Here is a 20,138-nt window from a genome sequence, read left to right on the forward strand (position 1 = left end):
CGTTGTTCCCATCAGACTTACTTGAAAACATGGTTGAGCGCATGAAGACACGCCATCCGCCTTACGCTCTCAGACGATGCCACTGACCGGTTGCAGTAAAGCATGTCTTGATAGTTGAAGAGAAGAGGTGCTACTGCCTTCTCAGCTTCGTCGAACTCGGTGTGCTTAGCCATCGATTCGGCTAGTCGTTGCTTGAGCTTAAGATCGCCAATTCCAGAAATGGAATGGGGAAGTTTCTGCTCAGCCGAGTCGCCTGTCTCTGGGGTGTTGTAGTATATCCTGTTGGAGTTTTTTGCTATCCTGTCGGTCCTCCACTTGTTCGCCTGAATAGCCTTTATCCTGGCCTGAAATGTCGCCTCGTCTGGAGCAGCAAAGTGAGTTTCGAAGGGGTCCGAGTCGTCGAGGTCGTCATCTTCGTCGAACAAGTCCTCTAATGGTGCATCCTGGGGATCTTCCTCTGGCTCGTCAACTGCATCCACGTCCTCCGTCACCTTCTCGCCGTCTTCGTCGTCACTATTGTCGTCGTCTTCCGTCTTGGTAGCTTTATTCGGACCTTCCTCCTCAGGGCGATCCAACTTCCTCTTTTTCGTCTTGGTTGCACTCTGGAAGCTCTTCAGAAGACTCATGTATGGCTGACCAGACTGGGCATCCTCCTCCTCATCCTCTTCTTCTGATTCCTCCATCTCATCCTCAGAAACATTGGATTCCTCTTCAGAAATGTCCTCCTCCTCATCTTCCCTGTTTCAGTCAGTATGCTTTCCAGTTCTTCTTTCCCTTGAGTGTTGACATTTTCTTACTCTTCGTCCTTATCGGCAAGTCGGGCGTCGTTGAACTTGGATGAGCGAGGGCCGAAACCTCCTCTGGCACCACCCCTCGAACTTCCCCTGCCGCGTCCTCTCGAAGCTCCTCTGGCGCCTCCTCTGGAGCCCCCTCCCCTGGATCCTCCTCTGCCTCTGAAACCTCCTGCACCACCTCTTCCACGACCTCCTCCTCCTCTTCCTCCTCCTCCACGATCACCGCCGCGACCTCGAATTGCCATTTGAATGCGGTAAGAATTTTCTCAAATTATGAGATGTGAGGTTGGTGATATGAGAATTGGTAATTGATGTGTGAAATCAAATTCAACAAAGGTGAAAAAAACGATACGGAAATTGTATTCAGCCTTGTCAACGAGCCAAGCAGAAAAAGTCCAAAAGTCCAATGGAATCTTGAAGGAAGGGCTTGGCAAAGAGCAGCCTTGTAACGCCACCCCTCCCCCTTGACCCTTGCGAAGAACAATCTCAAGTCCGCCAAGCTGAACATGGAAGTGTGGAGACCGGCTTATCTTATCTTAGCGCGCACAACAACCCAAAGGTCCCGCATTGCGCTGCAAAACCAAAAATTCGAGCAGAGGTCCCGCCTACTGGTCCCCATATTTTGCGAAAGCTGAATGGAGTACCTCTAGGGCGAATGAATGGAAGTTAGTGACTGCCTGCGAACAGACAGTGACGGACCCGACTCAACGGCCGGGCTGCCACCGAGACCCTCACACTGGAGTGCCATTGACACCCGGGCATCCTCAGTGAAAAAAAAAGTGTACAGGTCGTGTACCAAAGTGACTTCTCTTTCTGCCAGTGCCCAGCCCGTGCCCACTCACCAGTGCAAGCCCACCCCACCCCCCGGCCAACCGCTAGCCTCTCTCTCACCCCGAACCCGAAAACAGCGTCTGCTGTCTACATTTTCAAAGAGCCCCATAATCTCAACCTCGACGGCTCCTCCCCTCCTCCTCGAACTCCTGCTTCCTCTATCAACCACCACCACACCCCTCCACCATCTCTCACTCAACTACAGCCCAGCCCGTCGTCAAAATGGCTGTCGATCAGGAGTCTTTCGTCCATCTCTCGCGCCCCCTTGCGCCCAACGTGCTTGGCTTCGGTGTCAGCAATGCCCCGCTTACCGTCAACATCCAGCCTCAGGTACGTCAACCGCACCAATTTCCTTACTACAGTCCTATATCTGCCCCTCCACTCCTATCTACCTAGTCCCCTACCTTGATGTCCCCCTTTGCGCATGTCAAGCTTACCTACCTACCTATATCCTCTCTACTACCCCGCCGTCACCACCACCACTACCACCACTTCCATTGCCCAAGACCATACAACACCTAGCTGACATGTAGCCCCTCGCTTTCCTCACCAACTAGGCTGTCTTCTCCATCATCGACCATGCCGTCAGACGTGACGACCGCGACACCCAGTCGACACGGGTGATTGGTGCCCTCGTGGGTGTCCGCAGCGAGGACGGCAGCGAGGTCGAAGTGCGCTCCACCTTCGCCATCCCCCACACCGAGAACGAGGACCAGGTTGAGGTGGACGTCGAGTACCAGAAGAACATGCTGGCCCTGACGCTCAAGGCCAACCCCCGCGAGACCCTGCTGGGTTGGTACACCACCTCGCACGAGCTCAACAGCTTCAGCGCCCTGATCCAGAACTTCTTCGCCTCCCCCGAGACCGGCACCTTCCCCCACCCGGCCGTCCACCTGACCATCGGCACCGAGGCCGGCGCGACCATCGACACCAAGACGTACATCTCCGCTCCCGTGGCTGTCAGCCCCGAGCGCGCCGCCGAGTCGTGCCTCTTCATCGAGGTACCCCACAAGCTCCTCTTCACCGACGCCGAGCGCGGCGCCCTGGGCTCTGTCGCCGCCGCTGCCGACGCCGAGTCGCGCTCCGCCCCCGTCGTCTCCGACATTGAGAACCTCGCCCAGGCCCTCGAAACCGTCTCCGACCTGCTTGAGCGCGTTTCCGGCTTCGTCGGCGAGGTGCTCGACGAGGAGCGCGACGGCAACCACGCGCTCGGCCAGTACCTCATGAACGCCCTTTCCCTGGCTCCCAAGGTGTCCAACCTGGCCATCGAGAACGACTTCAACAACCACATCCAGGACGTCCTTATGGTCTCGTACCTCGCCAACACGATCCGCACCCAGATCGAGTTGTCCCAGCGCCTGGCCACTGCCAAGCTCGACGAGGGCAAGGAGGGCGGTGAGAAGAAGGATGGTGAGGGCGCCGAGGGCGACAAGAAGACCGACGGCCAGCGTGGCCAAAGGGGCCAGGGCGGCAAGCGTGGCGGTCGCAGCGGTGGTGCTGGTGGCCGCGGTGGCCGCGAGCAGAGGGAGCCCAGGGAACCCAGGGAAGCTGCCGAGTAAAGAGGACGAATTGGTGGAAAGAAAAGGGAAAGAGAAGAAGAGAAAGGAAAGAGAGAATGAAACTCGTTCTTCCAGTATCTTCTTTTAATGAAAGGCCACTACACACAATCAGGCAGGGGAAAAGAAAAAGGTTCACACACACACAAAAAGGATCCGATTTCTCTTACAATGAGTCCCTTTTGCGCGCGTTTGATTCAGTCATCAGCCGTTTTTTACACGAGAAAGCGGGCTCCCCCATTCTATTTACTTCTCGACCTGTGCGGACTGGAGTTGTCTCGTCTGTCTGCCGTCTATACCCTGCTGTTTCGCTACAGCGTTATGAAGTGCGCGCGCGGTCTCGGTTGTCGGTTATCGATTTTGGAGAGGGGAGCGAGAGAAAAGGAAAGCGGGAAAGGTGAGAGAGGGTAAAAAAAGGAGGGAGGGAAAGAGAGGTATGGGACGGCTTTGGTTGGGTCTCAAGCAATATGGCGTTCATAGGAATACTACTACTAGAGCCTTCTTACTCAGTCAGGTCAGCAGCATGATGAATTGATTTGGGAATTTTCTGTTTGAAAAACAACAATCTATACAACGCTTGGATCGTCCCGAACCGCCCGTGCCATATGATTTCGGAAACATGAATGCGAATGACAGTTTCCATTGATTCCGACCTTGCACCTTTTCACTTTTCGTAGAAAACGGCGTTTGGGTTGACTGAATGAGAACCGACTGTGAGTGGATTTGATCAAGTCTTTGTCTGCTTGCCTGTCTCCTTTGCGCTATGCTGCCTGCCTGCCTGCCGTTCCTGAGTGCCCCAATTTTTCCATAGATTCCAGACCTAAACCTCCGTCTCTTTTCTCCTTCATGATGTCTTATGCACAGTAACATTAGGAGAGGATTCCATGCCAACAACCGTTAGTAACAGCTATATGCATATACAGTGCTCACTCGCTCCTCCTTCTTTTTGCCGTTGTTATATTCTCTTCTTCTTTGGGCCATGACTGAGGCCATCATGCCCCATGGGTTCAACGCTGCCACCTTGCACTTGACCACATTGTCTCCCGCCGATCCTACATAGGAGGTTTCTGTGGCAATGAGGCAGGGTTTCCATATGTTGGGAGATGGCTGTAGCCTTGCGGTCCCGCTGGTCCGGTCGGCGGTGGTGGACCGCCTGCAACCTTGCTGTGGTTGATGTGAGGAGATGCGTTGGGGGGCATAGCATGATGTTGGGGTGGTGCGTGATGATACGGGCCCATTGAATTGTTCGACCCTTGCCTCGACATGGCATATCCCATCGGGCCGGGGCCATAGCCCGCCTGTGGTGGTGGCGGCATGGGTTGCTGGTAACCACCATAGTTCATGTGAGCCGGCAAGAACTGAGGGCTGCTATGGTTCGAGCTTGCATACGGACCCGATGGCGGTTGCATCGGGAGCATGGCGTTGCCGGGCAAAAATGATTGCGTCTTGGGGTTGAGCGTCTGCCGGTTGTAGCTGCCGGGAATTGGGTGTTGAGTTTTCGGATCGTTGGGGTTGGCATTCGCTGGAAGTTGTCCGTAGGCATATGGTATTCCTCCTGGGGAGGGACTCGATCGAGACGAATAGCCGGGCCCGGGCTGGTTGAAGCCTTGCTGTGGCGGCCCCCATGCTAGCTGCGATACACTGGGCATGGGGGGAGTGTATGGCGGAGCAACTTGAGGGTTGGGTGGAGGTTGGTAACGATGTTGCTGTTGCACTGGTAAAGCCGGCTGGGGGACAGAGGGGGCGGGATACTGATGGTGAGTTAGAAAAGATGATCATATCTTAACGCCGACTTTTTGAAGATGACTTACGTTTGCCACTGCGCCATATTGAGGAGCATATCCGTTGTTTGGAACCATCTGCGGATACGCTTGGTTTTGCGGGTACGCTTGCTGGGGGACATATGCTTGTTGAGGCACATACGTCGGGACCGCAGCTGGGTATGGTGCTTGATATTGGACGTTATATGGAACATTGTTGATGGGGTACGCCTGAGGTGCCGGTCCCCATGTTGACTGCTGAGGGCCTCCATAATAGACAACGTATTGAGACCGTGAGTCGAAACTTTCCGAATCATCGCGACGTTGCTTATTGGCCTTCTTCTTGCCGTTTGGTTTGTCCTTGGCAGATACCGAGCTCGCCCGAGAAACACCATTGGAGGTTTCACCGTCTACACTGCGTTAGTCCTATAATTCCTTATAGGTAGAGGAATTCCACACGAGACATACCTTGACCCGAAGAATCAGACTCCTTCATGTTTCCAAAGATTCGCTGCCTCGCCCGGTTATACGCCTCTTCCCGCTCTTCCCTAGTCATTCTTTCCTTGCTAGCCGCAGGCTTATCTTTAGGGTCACTGCCAGCTTCCGACGTGGGCTTTGAAGGATTTGCGCTAGAAGGAGCAAATTCCCCGTCCTCACCACGCCGCATAATCTTCCTTGGTATCACAGCAGGAGCCGGAGAGCTCGTGTTAGAGGTCGACGGCGCAATGGTGGATAGTGGTGGAGGAATTCTACAGAACGGAGTTCTGTAAATGCGAACTGCGCCCGAGACCGCCTCGTATGAATGGGTCATATGATAGTAGTCCGCAAGCTTATGTGTCAACATTCTCCAAAACGTATTGTTTGGTGGGAAATCCATAAACGGCTCCCTACAAAGACACTGCGTTAGCGACTCAAAGACTTGACAGATGTAAGTGATAGTCTACATACTTTGAATTTTCCACAAACTCAATGACTTGCTGTTCCATCTTCAAGAGACTGAACCGATCTTTCTCTGATCGCATGGCCTCTAAGAGCTTTTCATCCGGGTGCTGGCTTAGGAATCCTCCATTCGCCGTCAAGGCATCAGGGGCACCTGGACCGCTTGTTAGGGGCAGTTCCGTCTCCGTCGCTGGCTGTTTGTCAGATATGCCACTTTGAGGCGTAGCAAGACCCAGTTGACCATGACTACCAGCCATGGCATGTGTAGTGATGGCCCGTGGGGGCATATCTCCGATCTGGATGCGGTGGATACGAGCCGCAACCTCGGAGCCCATTCGTGAGCCGTTGAAGTAGGATCCACGGATGGAAAAGGCATCATCGTCCTCAGTGGCAGCCTTCATGCTGGCACTATCGTCTGGACGCAACGACTCCTTCTCGTCCAATGCGTTAAAGGTAGTCCCAGAAGTGATGCTCTTGCCATCCAAGCTTGGTGGCTTGGTGCCGAGCTCGGAGCTAGAGTCAGCCCTTGAATTGTCGTCCGAGGGTGTCTGGCTGATCACAACCTTGTTAGGCATCGATATAGAGCTGGTCAATGGAACTTCGAAAGAGACATCTGATGTCTTGGTCTCGAGCTTCAAATTTCCGAGTCCGTCAACGATGTTGTCCTGCGAAGCTTTCACCTCATCGGCAGTCCTTTGCGCAGGCTGGGGTGCGTGTACATCACTCTGGATCGAGACAGAGGCGGCGGCTACCATGATCGGGACCGCAACCTTATCGCGGGCGGTCACCGGTGCGTTTGCTTTCGTAGCAGTTGCCATGGTAGCTGAGTCTTTGGATGCCGAAGCAGCTGCAACCTGGAGAGCACAAGTCAGACACAGTCTTCTGGGCGCAACACTGGGTTCGAGGTGAAGAAAGCCCACGTACCTTTGCGAAAGATAGTTTGACGTCGTTGCCCGTGGATTGGAACGTCGCCATGGCTTTTGCGGTGTAAGGGATGCTGGAAGAGCAATGCGGATGTTACAAAGAGTCGCGCAAGTAGCCGAGAGTGCCTCTATGCGTGTATGTTTGTCCGGTGAAGATCAGGGCGGTCGAAGAGAGAACGCGCTCGGCAGGTCGGATCCGACAGAGGAATTCGATGATGTAGCTTTTTGATGGGACGGAATCCAGCTGAATCAAGAAACGAAACGGATCAAAGCGGCGCAAAGCGAAAGACGAGTGCTGGTGATCATTGTATTCGGGGATCCGGTCTAGTGTAGGTAGGATGTGAATGCGCAAGTGTTGCAGCCAGTGCCAAAGTCGAGTCCTGGACTTCCTCTGCCTTGTTGCTTGTGTCGTGCCTCTTTTTTTTGGTCTTTTGCTGGGGCCTGTCGGTTTGGGGTTCCGGTTCGGTGCAGGTACGATGAAAAAGGCCGAGATCCAAAATGGCGGACCACAAAGTGGAAAGCCGACGGCGCCCTAACTCCCAGAAAACAGTAAAGTGTCTGGAAAGGGTGCCGCCACGGTTGGGCGGATAGACCTTTGGTGGTTGATGGGGAGCAGGAGGGGCGTGGTGTTGCTTCCCGTTTGTGTGGGTTTCTTGGTTTGTGACGAGATAACTGAAAGTGGTGGAAGTCGATTAAAAGTGGTGGTTGCACCCGAAAGGAATCCATCGCCGGGCGGGAGCCGGGCTCCTCAGTCCTCAGGTGGCCGTGGGTCGGTCTAACTGCAGTGGGACTGCCACCATGTTGCAGGTACGGGTAGGGGACCGCCTGCCGTGGGCCACCGTGGGCCTGTCTGTTGGCCTGATTTGTAGTAACTGAACGGTGTCAAAATCCCATCCCTTCCATTGCGCGGGAGCAAACGTGCTGTGTACCTCTACGTAGTGCGCTTCCTGATTTTGACAGGGCCCTTGATTTTACCTACCTCTAGTCTAGTGTACTATACGGTAAGATACCTTGGATACTCTACCTATGTATGGCCTACAAACTTCATCTGGAGTTTATTCGACGGCGCTGATGAGGATACAAGCAGGTGCTCTACCGCTAGGTATTCATCCACACAAAGCACAGTGGCTCAAATATGGTTGATTGGGAGTATGACAAAAGGAGGGGAATGAGAGGGAACTGGTTGAGAGGGGTTCAGTATCTTGGCTGCAAAACCGGACAAAGTCGTAGCCATAAAAATTCGTGATTTTCAGTTTACAATACCAAGCTGGCCGAGATGGACGCCCCGTAATGCAACTTTCATAAATTCATCCATGCTTCCAGAACATGATGACAACCCGAAGATCCGATGGGTTGTCTCGCACGGAGAGAGATTTGTCTCATTGAAACTACAGTGATCCTAATGATTATCTAGCTCTGCGCTGAAGGAATTGGAGGACACGGAGCGGCCCTTTTCTGAAAAGCAGAAACAAGTGCCGGATGAGTGCTCCCATCGTCACCTGCAACACCCACCCTGGTGCACTGTGCCACGACCGAAATGCTTCATCTTGGCAACGTCACGTGCCTCCACCTGTCGACAACAACAATCGCACTTGTGCTTGGACCTTTCTCAACTGTCAATTTCACCGCTGACACCTTGTTACACAACCCACCAATCAACCTCCGAATCTCATTCATTCACCAGAACTGGAACTCATCACCAAGTTCAACTTACCCAGGCACTACCAACCAACGCCATCCTCAAGTATCAAAACCATCAAGAAGAAGCTTCACATCTTTGATCGATCACTTCACAAGTTTGACCGAAATCATTTAACAAGCAACGACCTCTCGAGTCGAACGGCACCCCGACCTGGTTGGCGTTGTAAATTAAGGAACAGCAGGTCAACGAGGACAGTTCACCTTGATTTTGCATAAAGCTCCAATTTCCAGGGGCCAGCCACATTCCAACAGCCCTTCCGGTTACCACCATGTATCGAGGGCGCAATATACCGTCCAAATCAACTCCGTCAACCGTCCAATGCCAGAAATGCCTAAAGAGAGATAAGTGTTCTCTCTACTTCAACAATACATGTATAACACGCAGCTGACATTCCTAGAACGTCACTATTCGTATGAGTGTAAAGCCTCAGCCGCGGAACGGCCCTACATCCCGAGGCCGTCGCGCACCCAGCAGCTCTTTAACCCCAAGCTGCTACCCAAGCTTACTAGTGCCGTGCCGCCTCAGGACAAGAAAGGTGTGGCCGACGAGATCCTAGCCCAGAGGGAGGCTGAGCGGGCCAAGAAGAAGGAGCTCGAAAGGGACGACGAGTCACCATCTAGAGACGTGAGCCCAAGGCGAAGCAGGAGTAGATCGGCTTCTGTTGATTCGGTGTCGACCATCTCTACACGGTCTCCATCCCCAAGGCCTTCTCGCCATTCCAAGTCACCTCCACGGAGAGCACATGCGCAAGACTTCTTTGAGCCATCGCCCAAGGCGCCTTCGGCCCGCCAACGCTCAGTCGACTCCCGGGGTCGGTATTCTAGCCGGAGGTCAGAGAGCCCGGTCAAGCACTCATCGCGGAAAGGGTCGCTACCTCCTCGTCGTCGTTCGCCGTCGCCCCGCCGTGAGCGCGGACGTGACTCCGGGAGGGCAAGGCCATCCAGGCGCGACTATTCTGTTTCCGAGTCCAGATCCAGGTCACCAGTTCGCTCACCGGTCCGGCGAGACGGCAGAGGAGAAAATCACAGGGCAGGAGGATACTACCGGGACAGGGAAGATGGCCGTGGACAGCCGAGATACAGGAGTCCGTCGCCGCAACGACCTCCAAAGCGCGAACCGTCTCCCGCGCCACCGCCGCGCGAGCGGAGTCTCAGCCCTTTCAGCAAGAGATTAGCGTTGACACAGGCTATGAATAAGGGTAGATAGGATTTGCGGGGTGGGTATCAAAGTAGAGAATAGCATACTTTCTCTGTAAAAACAAAATCATAACAGTAATCCTCCCGAGATTTGGGAGCATATTTCGTCCTCGTCCTCGTTCTTTTCGACCTTGTCGCCCCTCTCGGTTCCACTCTCCCGTCCACCTTGACCGCGTGAATTCAGCTGCCGTCAAGTCCCAACTCTTCAAGCCTCCAACTCGGCCTCCTCCAACTCCCTCTCTCTCCTCTCCTCCTCGGCCTCCTCCCTCTCCCTCAACTTCATCCCCTCCACCAGCGCCGTCCCCTCCAGCATACCGGCCTCCTCCTCCTCCTTTCCGTCTTTCGTCTTATCCTGCACAGCCGCTTGCTTCTTGGCTGCCAGCCGCTCCCTCACCATGCGCGCTATCGCGTTGTCCGTCCGCACGTTCAACACCTCCATCTTCTGGTTCAGCTCCCGCTTCAGGTCCCAGTTGGGCTTCTTGGGCTGCAACTTGAACAGGTCGATGCCCTTGTTTTCTTCGGCGGCTTGCGCGTCCAAAGCAGCCTGCCGCTGCGCTTCCTCCTCGATATCGGCCGCTTGCTCTTCTAGTGTCGGTTTCTCAAGCGTCAGCGTGGGAGGCGCTTCGAAGCCTAGCTTGGGCCCGCGCGTTTCGAAGTCAAAATTGCGCCCGGAGAGGTGGAGGCGGGCTACGTCGGCTGTTGGGGTGCCGTCTTTGGAGTCGACTGTGGATTCTTGCTGGTTGTCGCCGTCGTCGTTGTGGTTGGTGTGTTGGGCTGGGGAATCGTGGGACTCTTCGCCATCGTCGAAGGATGTGGGCTCGGGTTCTTTGCGCTTCAGAGACTTGAGCTTGGCTAGACGGGCCTTGCGGTCGTCAGCGGCGGCTGCGAGTGTCGCGTGGGATGACATTATTGGTTAGGGTGTCTTGCTTGTGTTGTTTGAGATGTTGTAGCTGAATCCTTTAACTCTAACCAATCTTGGATCAATTGCGTCTTGCGAATTCGGTACTGCGATGCACTGTTTGGGATGCCGTCGATAGATGGTGGAGGAGTGAGGTTCTGAAACTGTGGATCTCATTCAGTGACATGGAGGCAGGGCAGTGCAGTGGAACGCGCTCCCAAGGTCCCGCGTGGGGTGGTTCGGTTCCCGGTGACGCTTGTGTTAAGCACGGACCGGGCTCGCTAAAGCTTAGCGCCTGCCGTCCCGAGATCCATCCCTGACGTGAGCTACAGGCCAGTAAAAAGCCGAGCGCATACTGCTAGGTAGAGGTATGTAGATCGCCCCTCCAGTCACTGTGCCGCGCATCTTATCACCGGCCCGGATTCCTGTCTTGTCAAAATTTTGGTCGTTTTTGATACTACGGCGACATCGCAACCCGACTTTCCATGGTCGTCGAGTCGGAATTGGACTCCCCAACACACACATGACAGACGATGCCAAAATACACTCCGTCATAGAAATCGTTTCCGCCTACGGCTCTATCTTGGTGCCGGCCCGTCGGCCTCCGGAGAACCATGCAACAGGCTCCGTTCATATGCCGGTCATGTCTCTCCAACCTCCGACAACAAGGCGATCCGCTTCAGCTCCGGCTTTCCCTCCGTCCCCGGCCGCTGGTGCGTCCTGTTAGCTCTCTCACGTCCTCGCCATCCGCCCAGCAGTCGTCGAGCCAGCCGAGGCCAGCCACCGAGTCAGAGGGAAATGAGCGCACATGCTCAGACTATTACGTACCATTGAAAGGATGGCTATATCAGTGGAAACAGGACCGAAGGGTCCTCCAGAAGAACGTCAGAAAGAGTGGCTATTACAGCAGCCTGGTAGACCTCTACCGTTGGAAGAGAAGGTTCACCCAAATATGGGCGAAGAGAGCCTTGGATAAGAAACAGAGAGACAAACACCGAGACGAGGCCCTGCAGTCAGAGGGGCGCCCCGAGCTTCACATAATACAAGATCTACTTTGCCAGAGGGATGTCGACCACATGCGGCAAGCTTGGCAGCTCATACCTAAAGAGAGTCGAGTAAAGCTCTGGCGGCCGGTTATGGTCGACGCTCTCCACTGGTTCCCCGACCAAGCCCCGGACATCTTCCGGGCCATCTTTGAACGAGACAAATCAAATTTCTACGCCATCGTCGACAGTTTCCTATACATGGCCGACTATCTGCAGAGGCTAAAAGGGCCTGTACAGTCGGAATACGGGAGGGCCGTTGCTGGGGCCTTGCTTCACTGCTACCACAACACTCGGAAGCGCTACATCTGCCTACGACAAAATACCATCTACCATATACTTAGGCATGCGACAGTGGACCAGGTCTACGAGCTACTTGTGGCCATCAAAGAATACCGACAGCCATTACATGTCAACACGAAGCAACATTTTGTATGGTACTTGGCAAAGGAGCCAAAATACAAGCCGGCGGCTGCTGATCTGTTGCGTGAGATCATTCAGGATGGTCAGCTGCATGTCAACGGGCTGCATTGCGCCGCTCTGGCTACCGCCATCCTGACCTTTCCAAAGATTTCACCGGGAGATAAAGAGGACGGCGAGAACCTCCCAACGCTTCGCTCGCAACTAAACCAAGAGCTTTTGGAATTCGGACTTCAGCCCAACATCATCCACTACACAACTATTATCAGGAACCTTTGCGATAACAACGAACTGGAAACTGCGTGGCAGGTCTACGACCTTATGACCAGTCAGGGAGTCCAGCCAGATCTCCATTTCTATTCCCAGTTGCTGCACGGAGCTACGCTAGCAAATGACCACCGGAGCTTCCGCCGCATACTCGAACTCTTACCAAGTGAAGCGTCACAAGATCGCGTCATCATCAACGGTGTCCTCACCTTTATTCATACCACAACGGTTTGGGAGCTCCGAAAGCGGAAGATGAAGCCACCAGTCCCCATTCCAAGCTTTGAGTACATGTTTAGGACGTACTCCAAGCTATTCGACCTTGGTCCTTTGCAAGCCCTGTTGAATATCGACCTACAAAGCTACACCGCAGAAACACACCAGCGAGAACTCGATGGAATGGCCCCTTCGTGGTCCGGCTGGCAGAGTATGCGATCGCTCAGGAACACCCTGGCCCTTATACCCGAACTCGAGGCCGAAGCACGTATTAAGCCAGGCAACGACACGCTCAACATCATGGTGACCTCCTTCATCCGCAACTTCTCCCAGCCCTCCAGCCTGATCGAGTTCTACTCCAACTTTCGCAACCGGCTCAAGCAGGGTGACCCGACCATTCTCGCCTTCGTCGCCACCAAGGGCACCATTATCCACGACACCATCATCAAGGCCATCCTCGAATGGCAAGGCACCAACATGGCCCTTGCCGCCCTCGACATCGTCAGCGACATGCTCAAGGACGCCGCCGCCTCCCGCGCGCTCTTCGACGCCGACCCGCAGAAGCCCGATCTAGAGCCCCGCCACCCGGCCCCGAGCATCTACACCTGGTCCGTCCTGCTGCACGGCTTCATGCACCGGCGCGAGCACCGCGAGCAGGGCGACCGCATTTTCAAGATGATGCGCGACCACGGCGTCGAAGCTAATCGCGTGACCTGGAACACGCTGATTGCCGGTCACGCCCGGCTGCAGGCCGTCGGCAAGACGGCGTCGGCGCTGCAGCGTATGGAGGCTGCGGAATATAAGCCTGATCGTTTCACGTTGAGGGCATTCAGCTACTTGCTCAATCGGGAGGGTGCGCTGCAGATGATGCAGCGGTTGGAGGATAAGAAACAGAAGAGAAAGGCGGCGTTCGTGGCCAAGTTGGCTGAGGCGGCTGCCCAGAACGAGAACTCTGAGGACATGTCCAAGATGCCTGATTGGATTGCGGCGCAGGACGAGTATAGGATTATGGAGGAGCAGCTGAGGGATATTAGCGAGAGCGTGGTGGTTGAGGAGTCGCTTGGTGAAAGAGGAGAAGAGAGGGAAGTGGTCAAGGCGGCGGAGGAGGAGTGGGAGGAGACGACGGGGGAAATTGAAGGGTTGGAGGCGTACAGGACGAGAAATGTCGCGAGTGCTTCAAGCAGCTTGTGATGCATAGTCCGGTTTCAGGCATGTATATGTACCTACCTCTAGGTGTCGGCAGGCATGTAAGTTATGGGAGTCGGAGGTTGGAGTTGTACAATATATCTTGGAAATACATGACATCGATCAACAACAGCATGTGAACACCACCATTTGCCCCGCATTCCTCAATACTTGCCCAACTTCCCTGGGATTTCCTGGTACTCGGCTTCCAGATGACGCAAAAAACAAGATCGCGTACCGAATAATCTCGTGAAACTCAGAATCCTTTTCAAGTAGAGTTAGCTGTACTCTGTAGGGTTCGGTGCATATGAAGCAGCGTCGAAGTACACATGACAACCAAACTGGCGGTAACTTTAAATGATGCAAAAATTCTTGTAGTGTTTTGTGAATCTAGTACTTATGCCTAAGTCTAAGTACATGATTCAACTGCTTGAGACTATGATAATTGCCTCCTTGATGATTCGGCCGCAGGGGCCCGCCGGATCCTCCGATGGCCGCTTCGCTGTGTTCGGGTGTTATCCCGTCCTCCGAGCATTGCTCTTCATCGGAACAACGAGCGAAGAAGCATCCATCCCACCTCGAACAATATTCGTCGTCCATTGAAGGACTAGCACTGCCCGTCTACGACCAAATCAGCCGAGAGGGAGGTACCTTTACATAATCTCCCCAACTCGAAAAAATCAAAGAAAGAAAGACAAGAACCAGATGAAGCCTACACTAGGGAATGACAACCTGCTCGACAACAAGATACCTATCACCCCTCTAGATGATTCGGCCGCAGGGGCCCGCCGGATCCTCCAATAGCCACTTCAACTGTCCAAGTGACATTCCGTCCTCCAAGCACTACTCTCCTTCCGAGCAACAATGGACTCGAACACCTATCTCGCGTCCATTGAAGGACTAGCACTGCCCGTCTACGACCAAATCAGCCATGAGGAAGATTGTGGTGCGTTAGCGTTAAAGTCAAACATGATATGGTCCAACAAATAGCAAGGCGGACAGAAAAGATGATATCCCCAGTACCGACTAAAGCTCCTTCGCCGTCTGTGTCTGGGGAAAGAAAAACTGCCCAAGACTTGAAGCCCAAAAGAAGAAGAAAAGAAGGGGAAAAAAAGGTGATCCATGTAACGGTAGAGGTACGCACGCCTGCTACCGATATAGGATGGCGATCAGCCGCTGGCCATCGAAGCGAGGATGGCCTTCTTTTTCGGTCAACGGCGGCCAAGACGAAAAGAACGAACATTTCAGACAGCTTGAGAATGCGATATTGCTGCCGGCCTGAATTCGGCCGCAGGGGGCCTGCCAGATCCCCCCAATGGTAATACCCTCTCGTTGTTCGGGAGGACAAACGTTGTTGTTCTTCCGAGAATTGCTTCTTCATCGGAACAACGAGCGGAAAAGCATCCCGTTTGAGCCGAAACAACAGTTTGCATCCATTGAAACGAACTGGAACTGCTCGTCTACGACCAATTCAAACAGATTAGTGGGTGTGGCAAGGTCTCACAGACCGTCTGAACTTGTCCCATAGAAGACTTAAAAAAGGTAGAAGAATTAGTATTCGGAAAGGGTTTCCGAGTGTATCCCCTGAGGAACGACGACGGGATTTCTTGGCCGTAGAGGAAGGTTTTTTTTTTTACGTGCTCCTACTCCTCAGGGGTGAAGTTGTTTGTGATGTTGAACGTCTTTCGGATCTCCTCATGCATGAGTAGAAGTCGTTGGTAAAGTTGAACGTCTTGCGGATCTACTCAGGCGTAGAATCCAACGATGTTTTCCATAGGTACCCGCCGGTCGATGCTCAAGTATAGATAGTTAGCGCTCGCCCCATTTTGATGCAGTGGGAAAAAAGAACACTTACTCGGTGCTCTTCTTTGCGACTGTTGTTCCATTGAAGAGTACAAAAGAAAGTCCAGAGGTGCACTCGACAATGCATCGTGGTTGAAGACTTGAAGGTGTTCCTTGTCACAAAAGGCGAGGTAGAAGATGATTAGGGAGGAAGAAAAGAGGAAAGTGGGTAGGAAGGAAAGGGGAGAATGAAGAGAAGGGAAGGTGGGACACAACTAGATGGATCATCCCACTTCAACTGGCTACCCCAAGCCGTTCGCTCGAGCAGCCAGTTTGGTGGTCCCCAAAAAGCCAAACTACCCCAACCGTCTTCATCACTCGCCTATCCCAACAACCACCCGCTGCTCCAACCTCCTAGCCAACCTGACCACCGGCTCATCCACCCCTCTCCAAAACACATCCGCCACCCAGATCACCAACGGTATCACGGCTAGACTGGCCAAGACAAACCCCGTGACGTACTGCTCATTCGTCTCCGTTCCTGTTACCCGAGTCCAGGTGAACTTCATCATGGTATATCCGAGGGTGTGAAGCACGGGACCGTGAACGAGGTAGATGGCGTAGGAAGTTTTGCCGAGGTGTCGTGCGATGGAGGATTCAAAAAGGGTCTTGGGGTTCAGGATTGAAGAGAAGATGGGGACGGCGGTGGTCGGACCAGTGTTGGGGGAACATGAGCCGGCGACGGATGGGGGGTGGGATGAGGAACCAGAGCGGGAATCAGAGGAGGATGGATACCGGGAAACGGAGTAGACGAAGAGGACTGCCCCTATGGATTGATAAAAGCGGTAGTGTTCTGTCCACCAGTGAGGAATTAGGGAGGTGAGGGTAATCCAGCCTGGGGTGAGGTGGGAGTTTATGTCGGGTTGGGAGAGGAGGTAGAGGGAAATTACCAGGAGGAGTGTCGGGAAGAGGGTGATCCCGGCAGGGAGAGATCTGCCAGCTACTGCTGTTGTCGGCGGTGATGGAGTCGGTGGTTGGTGAGACTCGTGAGAAGTCTCGTCTCCGGAACCAACAATGGTCATATCCGAGGATATATCAGGGCCTCTTGCCGTTGTCTCTTGCGGGTGTCGCTGGGGATGACGTCGCTGCTGCGGCATGACATCTCCCTTCCTCGCTAACACCGGCTCAACAACCGGCAACACTCCTTCTCCTCCGTTCCTCTCCGCGAAACCGCCCTGAACTCTTCCTTCTTTCTCCTGTCTTGCCTCTACCTCCCTGATCAGATCACTCTCCGCTAACACCATCCCCATCCAAAACAAACACATCTCCCACCTTTCCCATAGAAAGGCAAACCCACACCAACCTAACACGACTCCCCTCCTGACCCCCCTATTCAACCTCGCCGTCCCCAGTATTGTCAAAAACAACACCATGGAAGCCCGAAATTCCACAGGGATCGTCCATAAATGGACATCAATCCCCGTTGACCCCGCAAACGCATCCCAATCCCACAGGTGCACAAAGTTGAGCATGGCATATGTCCAATCAACAAACTGCTCCGTGGCGGACTGGAATCGCTCGTAGTGGATCTCCTGGACGTTTCTCAGAAAATTCTCGTCTGAAGCGAACTCGCGGTTCCATTCATAGGCTCCAAGCCGGAGGAGGAGAACGATGAGGAAGGTCGAGATGGCGGGTGGGAGAAAGAGCCGGAGACCGCGCCGGAAGACAAGCGAGGAGAGGGTTTCGAAGAGTTTGGAATAGTTGCGCTCATCAGCATGAGCTGTGGTAGAAGAACCGGATGAGCAAGAAGCCGAGTGGATAAGTTTGAGTGGTTTCAAAGATATAGCGTAGCCGGAGATGACGAAGAAGATACACACCATTGGTGGCCCGGAGTAAAAGAGCCGGATAATGGGTAGTTTGAGGAAATTGTAGTTGCTCCCTCCCGAGCCCCAGCCTTCGGCGATGACGAAGCATGTGTAGAAGTAGTGGCAGAGGAAGACGGAAAACGCAGCGATGCCGCGCATGCCGTCCAGATACGCTGTTGGGCTTAGAGTCCGAGGTTCCTCATCATGTCTCTCCTTATCCCTTTTCTTTTGGTTCTCTGGTGATGCGGAACAAAAGGGGCGTCGTCTTCGTATGCGAGACTGGAGAAAGCTTGGGAGAAGGAAGCATGCTGAGCGAAGCAAAAGAGGACGTATTGGAGGGATTAGATGAGAGATACGATGCCTCGGATTCCGGGAAAAGAAGCCAATGTTTACTCTAGGTAACCAGCCGAAGATGGTGGAGTGGCGGCGCCGTTGGTGTTGAGGTGCACTCCCGACTTCTTGCTCCTCATGGCCAGAATTGGGCTCGATGTCGGGAAGAAAGGCTTTGTCTGTGTTGAGTTTCAGACCCACGCTTGATGTCTCCTCAGCATATGTATGATTCATGACTGCTCATCACTGAAGACGCTCAAGGAGCTAAAGCTCCTATAGCCCAGATAGGGAAGCCCCGAACCCTTTAGGCCGCGTTTGACCCTTGCTGCTGACCCATCCCTCGATAGGAGAAGCGGGGATGGGAAAGCAAAGTCTGCGCCGTAATCAACAAAGGCTAGGGCGAGACATGAAGAAAACTTGGTGAATTTGGGAACTCCGAAGACTGGAGCACCCAAGTCACCAAGCCTTCTGATCAGTCGAGCCCGATGGAAGTTGTGACTGGTGTCTAGAGACTGTTAGCTTGTGTCTCAGGGATATCGAGCGATTGTGTACTTACTACGGGCAAGTTTAGAATGAAGAGGCGATGTGTACGAAGAGGAGATCAGGATGTGGAAGTCTGGTCTGATGATGGAGAAAAAAAGAGGAGGACAAACGAACTCTAATGGCCAGGACCGGAAGTGCTTTTATACAAATTCTGGAAGTCTGAAAAGACCGTGCCCAACAGATCCAAAAGACCTTTGAATCGTGGCCAGAGTGATGCATGCCTTCTTTTCTTCCAGGCACCTAGTTATCGGCACACATGTCGTCCAGATTTCCGACGCATGTTTGCATGAGAACAAGTGTTCTGTACCTATATTTCAAAATCCATGGCACCCGCAGAATACGCGAGGAAGCCTGGAGAGCACCAGCTTCTGTAGACACCATAACGGAGTTCGTGGAGTTCATCCGTAAAGACCAGGGGTACAGTACCCCTTCAAGCGCTTCGGAGCATGTACTGCGAGTCGAGAAGGAGGATTGCTACTTGTGTTGTAATCGCAGAGATGGATAATACCCTGGAATCGTACTGCCACGACGTTTATGTGCAATGACTCATTCAAGCGTCGTGCCTCTTCAACATTTGTCATGATTTTTGTGCATTTTTAAGGTGAGACCTGTCGGCAAGGCAGTACTTTATGAACTTGGGCCATACGTCTCAGCTGACTATTGCAGACTGAACGAAACTCATCCATGACCCAAACCTTAAGGCACTCAAGCTGCATCGCTGCATCTGTGTAACTACTATTGATGAAGCTGCCGGTTAGGCCCTGTTATCTAAAGACGTGTGGTCAAAGTTTATGCGATACGATGAAGTGACATTGTGCAGTGTCAGGCTTTTACCTAGTGGAATGGAGGGAAATGCATGAGTGGCAACTGGACCTCCGGGAGGTGCTCGAACAGATACACCAACTGAATACGCCGGGCATATGTGTGGGTAATGCACTCGCTGAATTTCCAGGAATCATTAGGAACTAAAAGGAGATAAATAGAATACCCGTCGGTGCCTGGCGGGAGGAACATGTGGTCAGCCAAGGGTTCCATGACCCCCAAGTTTCGACACTCTTTCATTTCTCTTTCAACTTGAACCAAACAACAAACTTCTCATCAGCCAAATCTCTTCAGTAAACGAGTCACAGTTCCCGAATCCTTGTCAGGGATAGACGAAGTGAAGTGAGCCGATAGCTGCCGGGAGAAGGACTTACCTGATCATCGGGTTTCTGTCATTGGTACACTCCCTATTAGTGTTCTTGCCACAACAGGGCTTCGTGAACTCTCTTGATGCTGTAACGGTAGATGCCAACGGAGACGCGACTAGGACGTCAGTCCGAGAACAAAGTAGATGAATTTGGAATCGTGTGGTTCTTGTGTTCTTAAAAGAAAAAAGAGAAACAGAAAGGAAGTGGAGGGAACCCCAATTGAAGCCATGAGTTTTGTTCATGTCCCGGCCGCACAGTTACTGATTTAATCAGCTCTGTGGTCAAGTGGGTTTCGAAGAATTTAAGGGAATTCCGGACAGATATTGACGTGACGGCGATGCCATCGCAATTATATATACCACTTTGAATGCGAAAATGCCAGCTTCGGTTACTTGACTGGAACTCGGCTGATTCTGAAAGTGGTTCGATTCCGGTCTCGGAGAATTGAGGGCAATGCGTTGTTTCGTAGCTGCATACATTCAGTTCCTGCTGGTAGTCGTGCATATATACGTATGCCTGTCTACCTATATAACGAAGATTTCTCCAAACCCCGATTTGGATTTTCCCATATTCTGTAGTTTTAATTTCGGTGCGAAACAAAAATAGGATGAAAGGACGCCAATGGTAGTAACAGTCATCCACGTCTTCCTCTACTGATAGCCTGCATACGACCATTAGTGTACATTCCTGTTTGTCTTTTG

The 20,138-nt window shown here is 53.1% G+C and overlaps 7 protein-coding genes across 7 annotated transcripts in view; 3 read left to right on the forward strand and 4 right to left on the reverse strand.

The window, feature by feature from the left end:
• NEUTE1DRAFT_76740 (uncharacterized protein) overlaps positions 1-683 on the reverse strand; it is a gene marked incomplete at both ends in the record, with an annotated part of 2,796 nt that extends 2,113 nt beyond the window's left edge. Inside the window, one exon of the mRNA XM_009849893.1 lies at positions 22-683. Within this exon, the coding sequence (XP_009848195.1) occupies positions 22-683 (662 nt within the window). The remainder of the gene's footprint in view (positions 1-21) is intronic.
• Positions 684-1,773: 1,090 nt separating this feature from the next.
• On the forward strand, positions 1,774-3,753 carry NEUTE1DRAFT_115963 (uncharacterized protein; the record flags this gene model as incomplete). Its single annotated transcript, XM_009849894.1, has 2 exons — positions 1,774-1,955; positions 2,183-3,753. 2 exons carry the CDS (start codon positions 1,848-1,850, stop codon positions 3,182-3,184), a joined length of 1,110 nt encoding a protein of 369 aa, XP_009848196.1.
• A 129-nt stretch (positions 3,754-3,882) lies between these two features.
• NEUTE1DRAFT_144342 (uncharacterized protein) lies at positions 3,883-7,182 on the reverse strand (the record flags this gene model as incomplete). Its single annotated transcript, XM_009849895.1, has 5 exons — positions 3,883-4,932; positions 4,993-5,351; positions 5,410-5,828; positions 5,890-6,734; positions 6,805-7,182. The coding sequence occupies 5 exons, from the start codon at positions 6,853-6,855 to the stop codon at positions 4,234-4,236; spliced, it is 2,373 nt and encodes a 790-aa protein (XP_009848197.1).
• A 647-nt stretch (positions 7,183-7,829) lies between these two features.
• On the forward strand, positions 7,830-9,758 carry NEUTE1DRAFT_120118 (uncharacterized protein; the record flags this gene model as incomplete). Its single annotated transcript, XM_009849896.1, has 5 exons — positions 7,830-7,890; positions 8,127-8,163; positions 8,218-8,506; positions 8,890-9,151; positions 9,210-9,758. The coding sequence occupies 5 exons, from the start codon at positions 7,830-7,832 to the stop codon at positions 9,677-9,679; spliced, it is 1,119 nt and encodes a 372-aa protein (XP_009848198.1).
• NEUTE1DRAFT_120119 (uncharacterized protein) lies at positions 9,724-10,662 on the reverse strand (the record flags this gene model as incomplete). Its single annotated transcript, XM_009849897.1, has 1 exon — positions 9,724-10,662. One exon carries the CDS (start codon positions 10,606-10,608, stop codon positions 9,907-9,909), a length of 702 nt encoding a protein of 233 aa, XP_009848199.1.
• Positions 10,663-11,213: 551 nt separating this feature from the next.
• NEUTE1DRAFT_120120 (uncharacterized protein) lies at positions 11,214-13,837 on the forward strand (the record flags this gene model as incomplete). Its single annotated transcript, XM_009849898.1, has 2 exons — positions 11,214-11,239; positions 11,327-13,837. 2 exons carry the CDS (start codon positions 11,214-11,216, stop codon positions 13,731-13,733), a joined length of 2,433 nt encoding a protein of 810 aa, XP_009848200.1.
• A 2,046-nt stretch (positions 13,838-15,883) lies between these two features.
• On the reverse strand, positions 15,884-17,938 carry NEUTE1DRAFT_107615 (uncharacterized protein; the record flags this gene model as incomplete). Its single annotated transcript, XM_009849899.1, has 1 exon — positions 15,884-17,938. One exon carries the CDS (start codon positions 17,936-17,938, stop codon positions 15,884-15,886), a length of 2,055 nt encoding a protein of 684 aa, XP_009848201.1.
• Positions 17,939-20,138: the final 2,200 nt, after the last annotated feature.

Source organism: Neurospora tetrasperma (genome assembly GCF_000213175.1).
Source record: "Neurospora tetrasperma FGSC 2508 unplaced genomic scaffold NEUTE1scaffold_1, whole genome shotgun sequence".
Taxonomy (NCBI): Eukaryota; Fungi; Ascomycota; class Sordariomycetes; order Sordariales; family Sordariaceae; genus Neurospora; species Neurospora tetrasperma.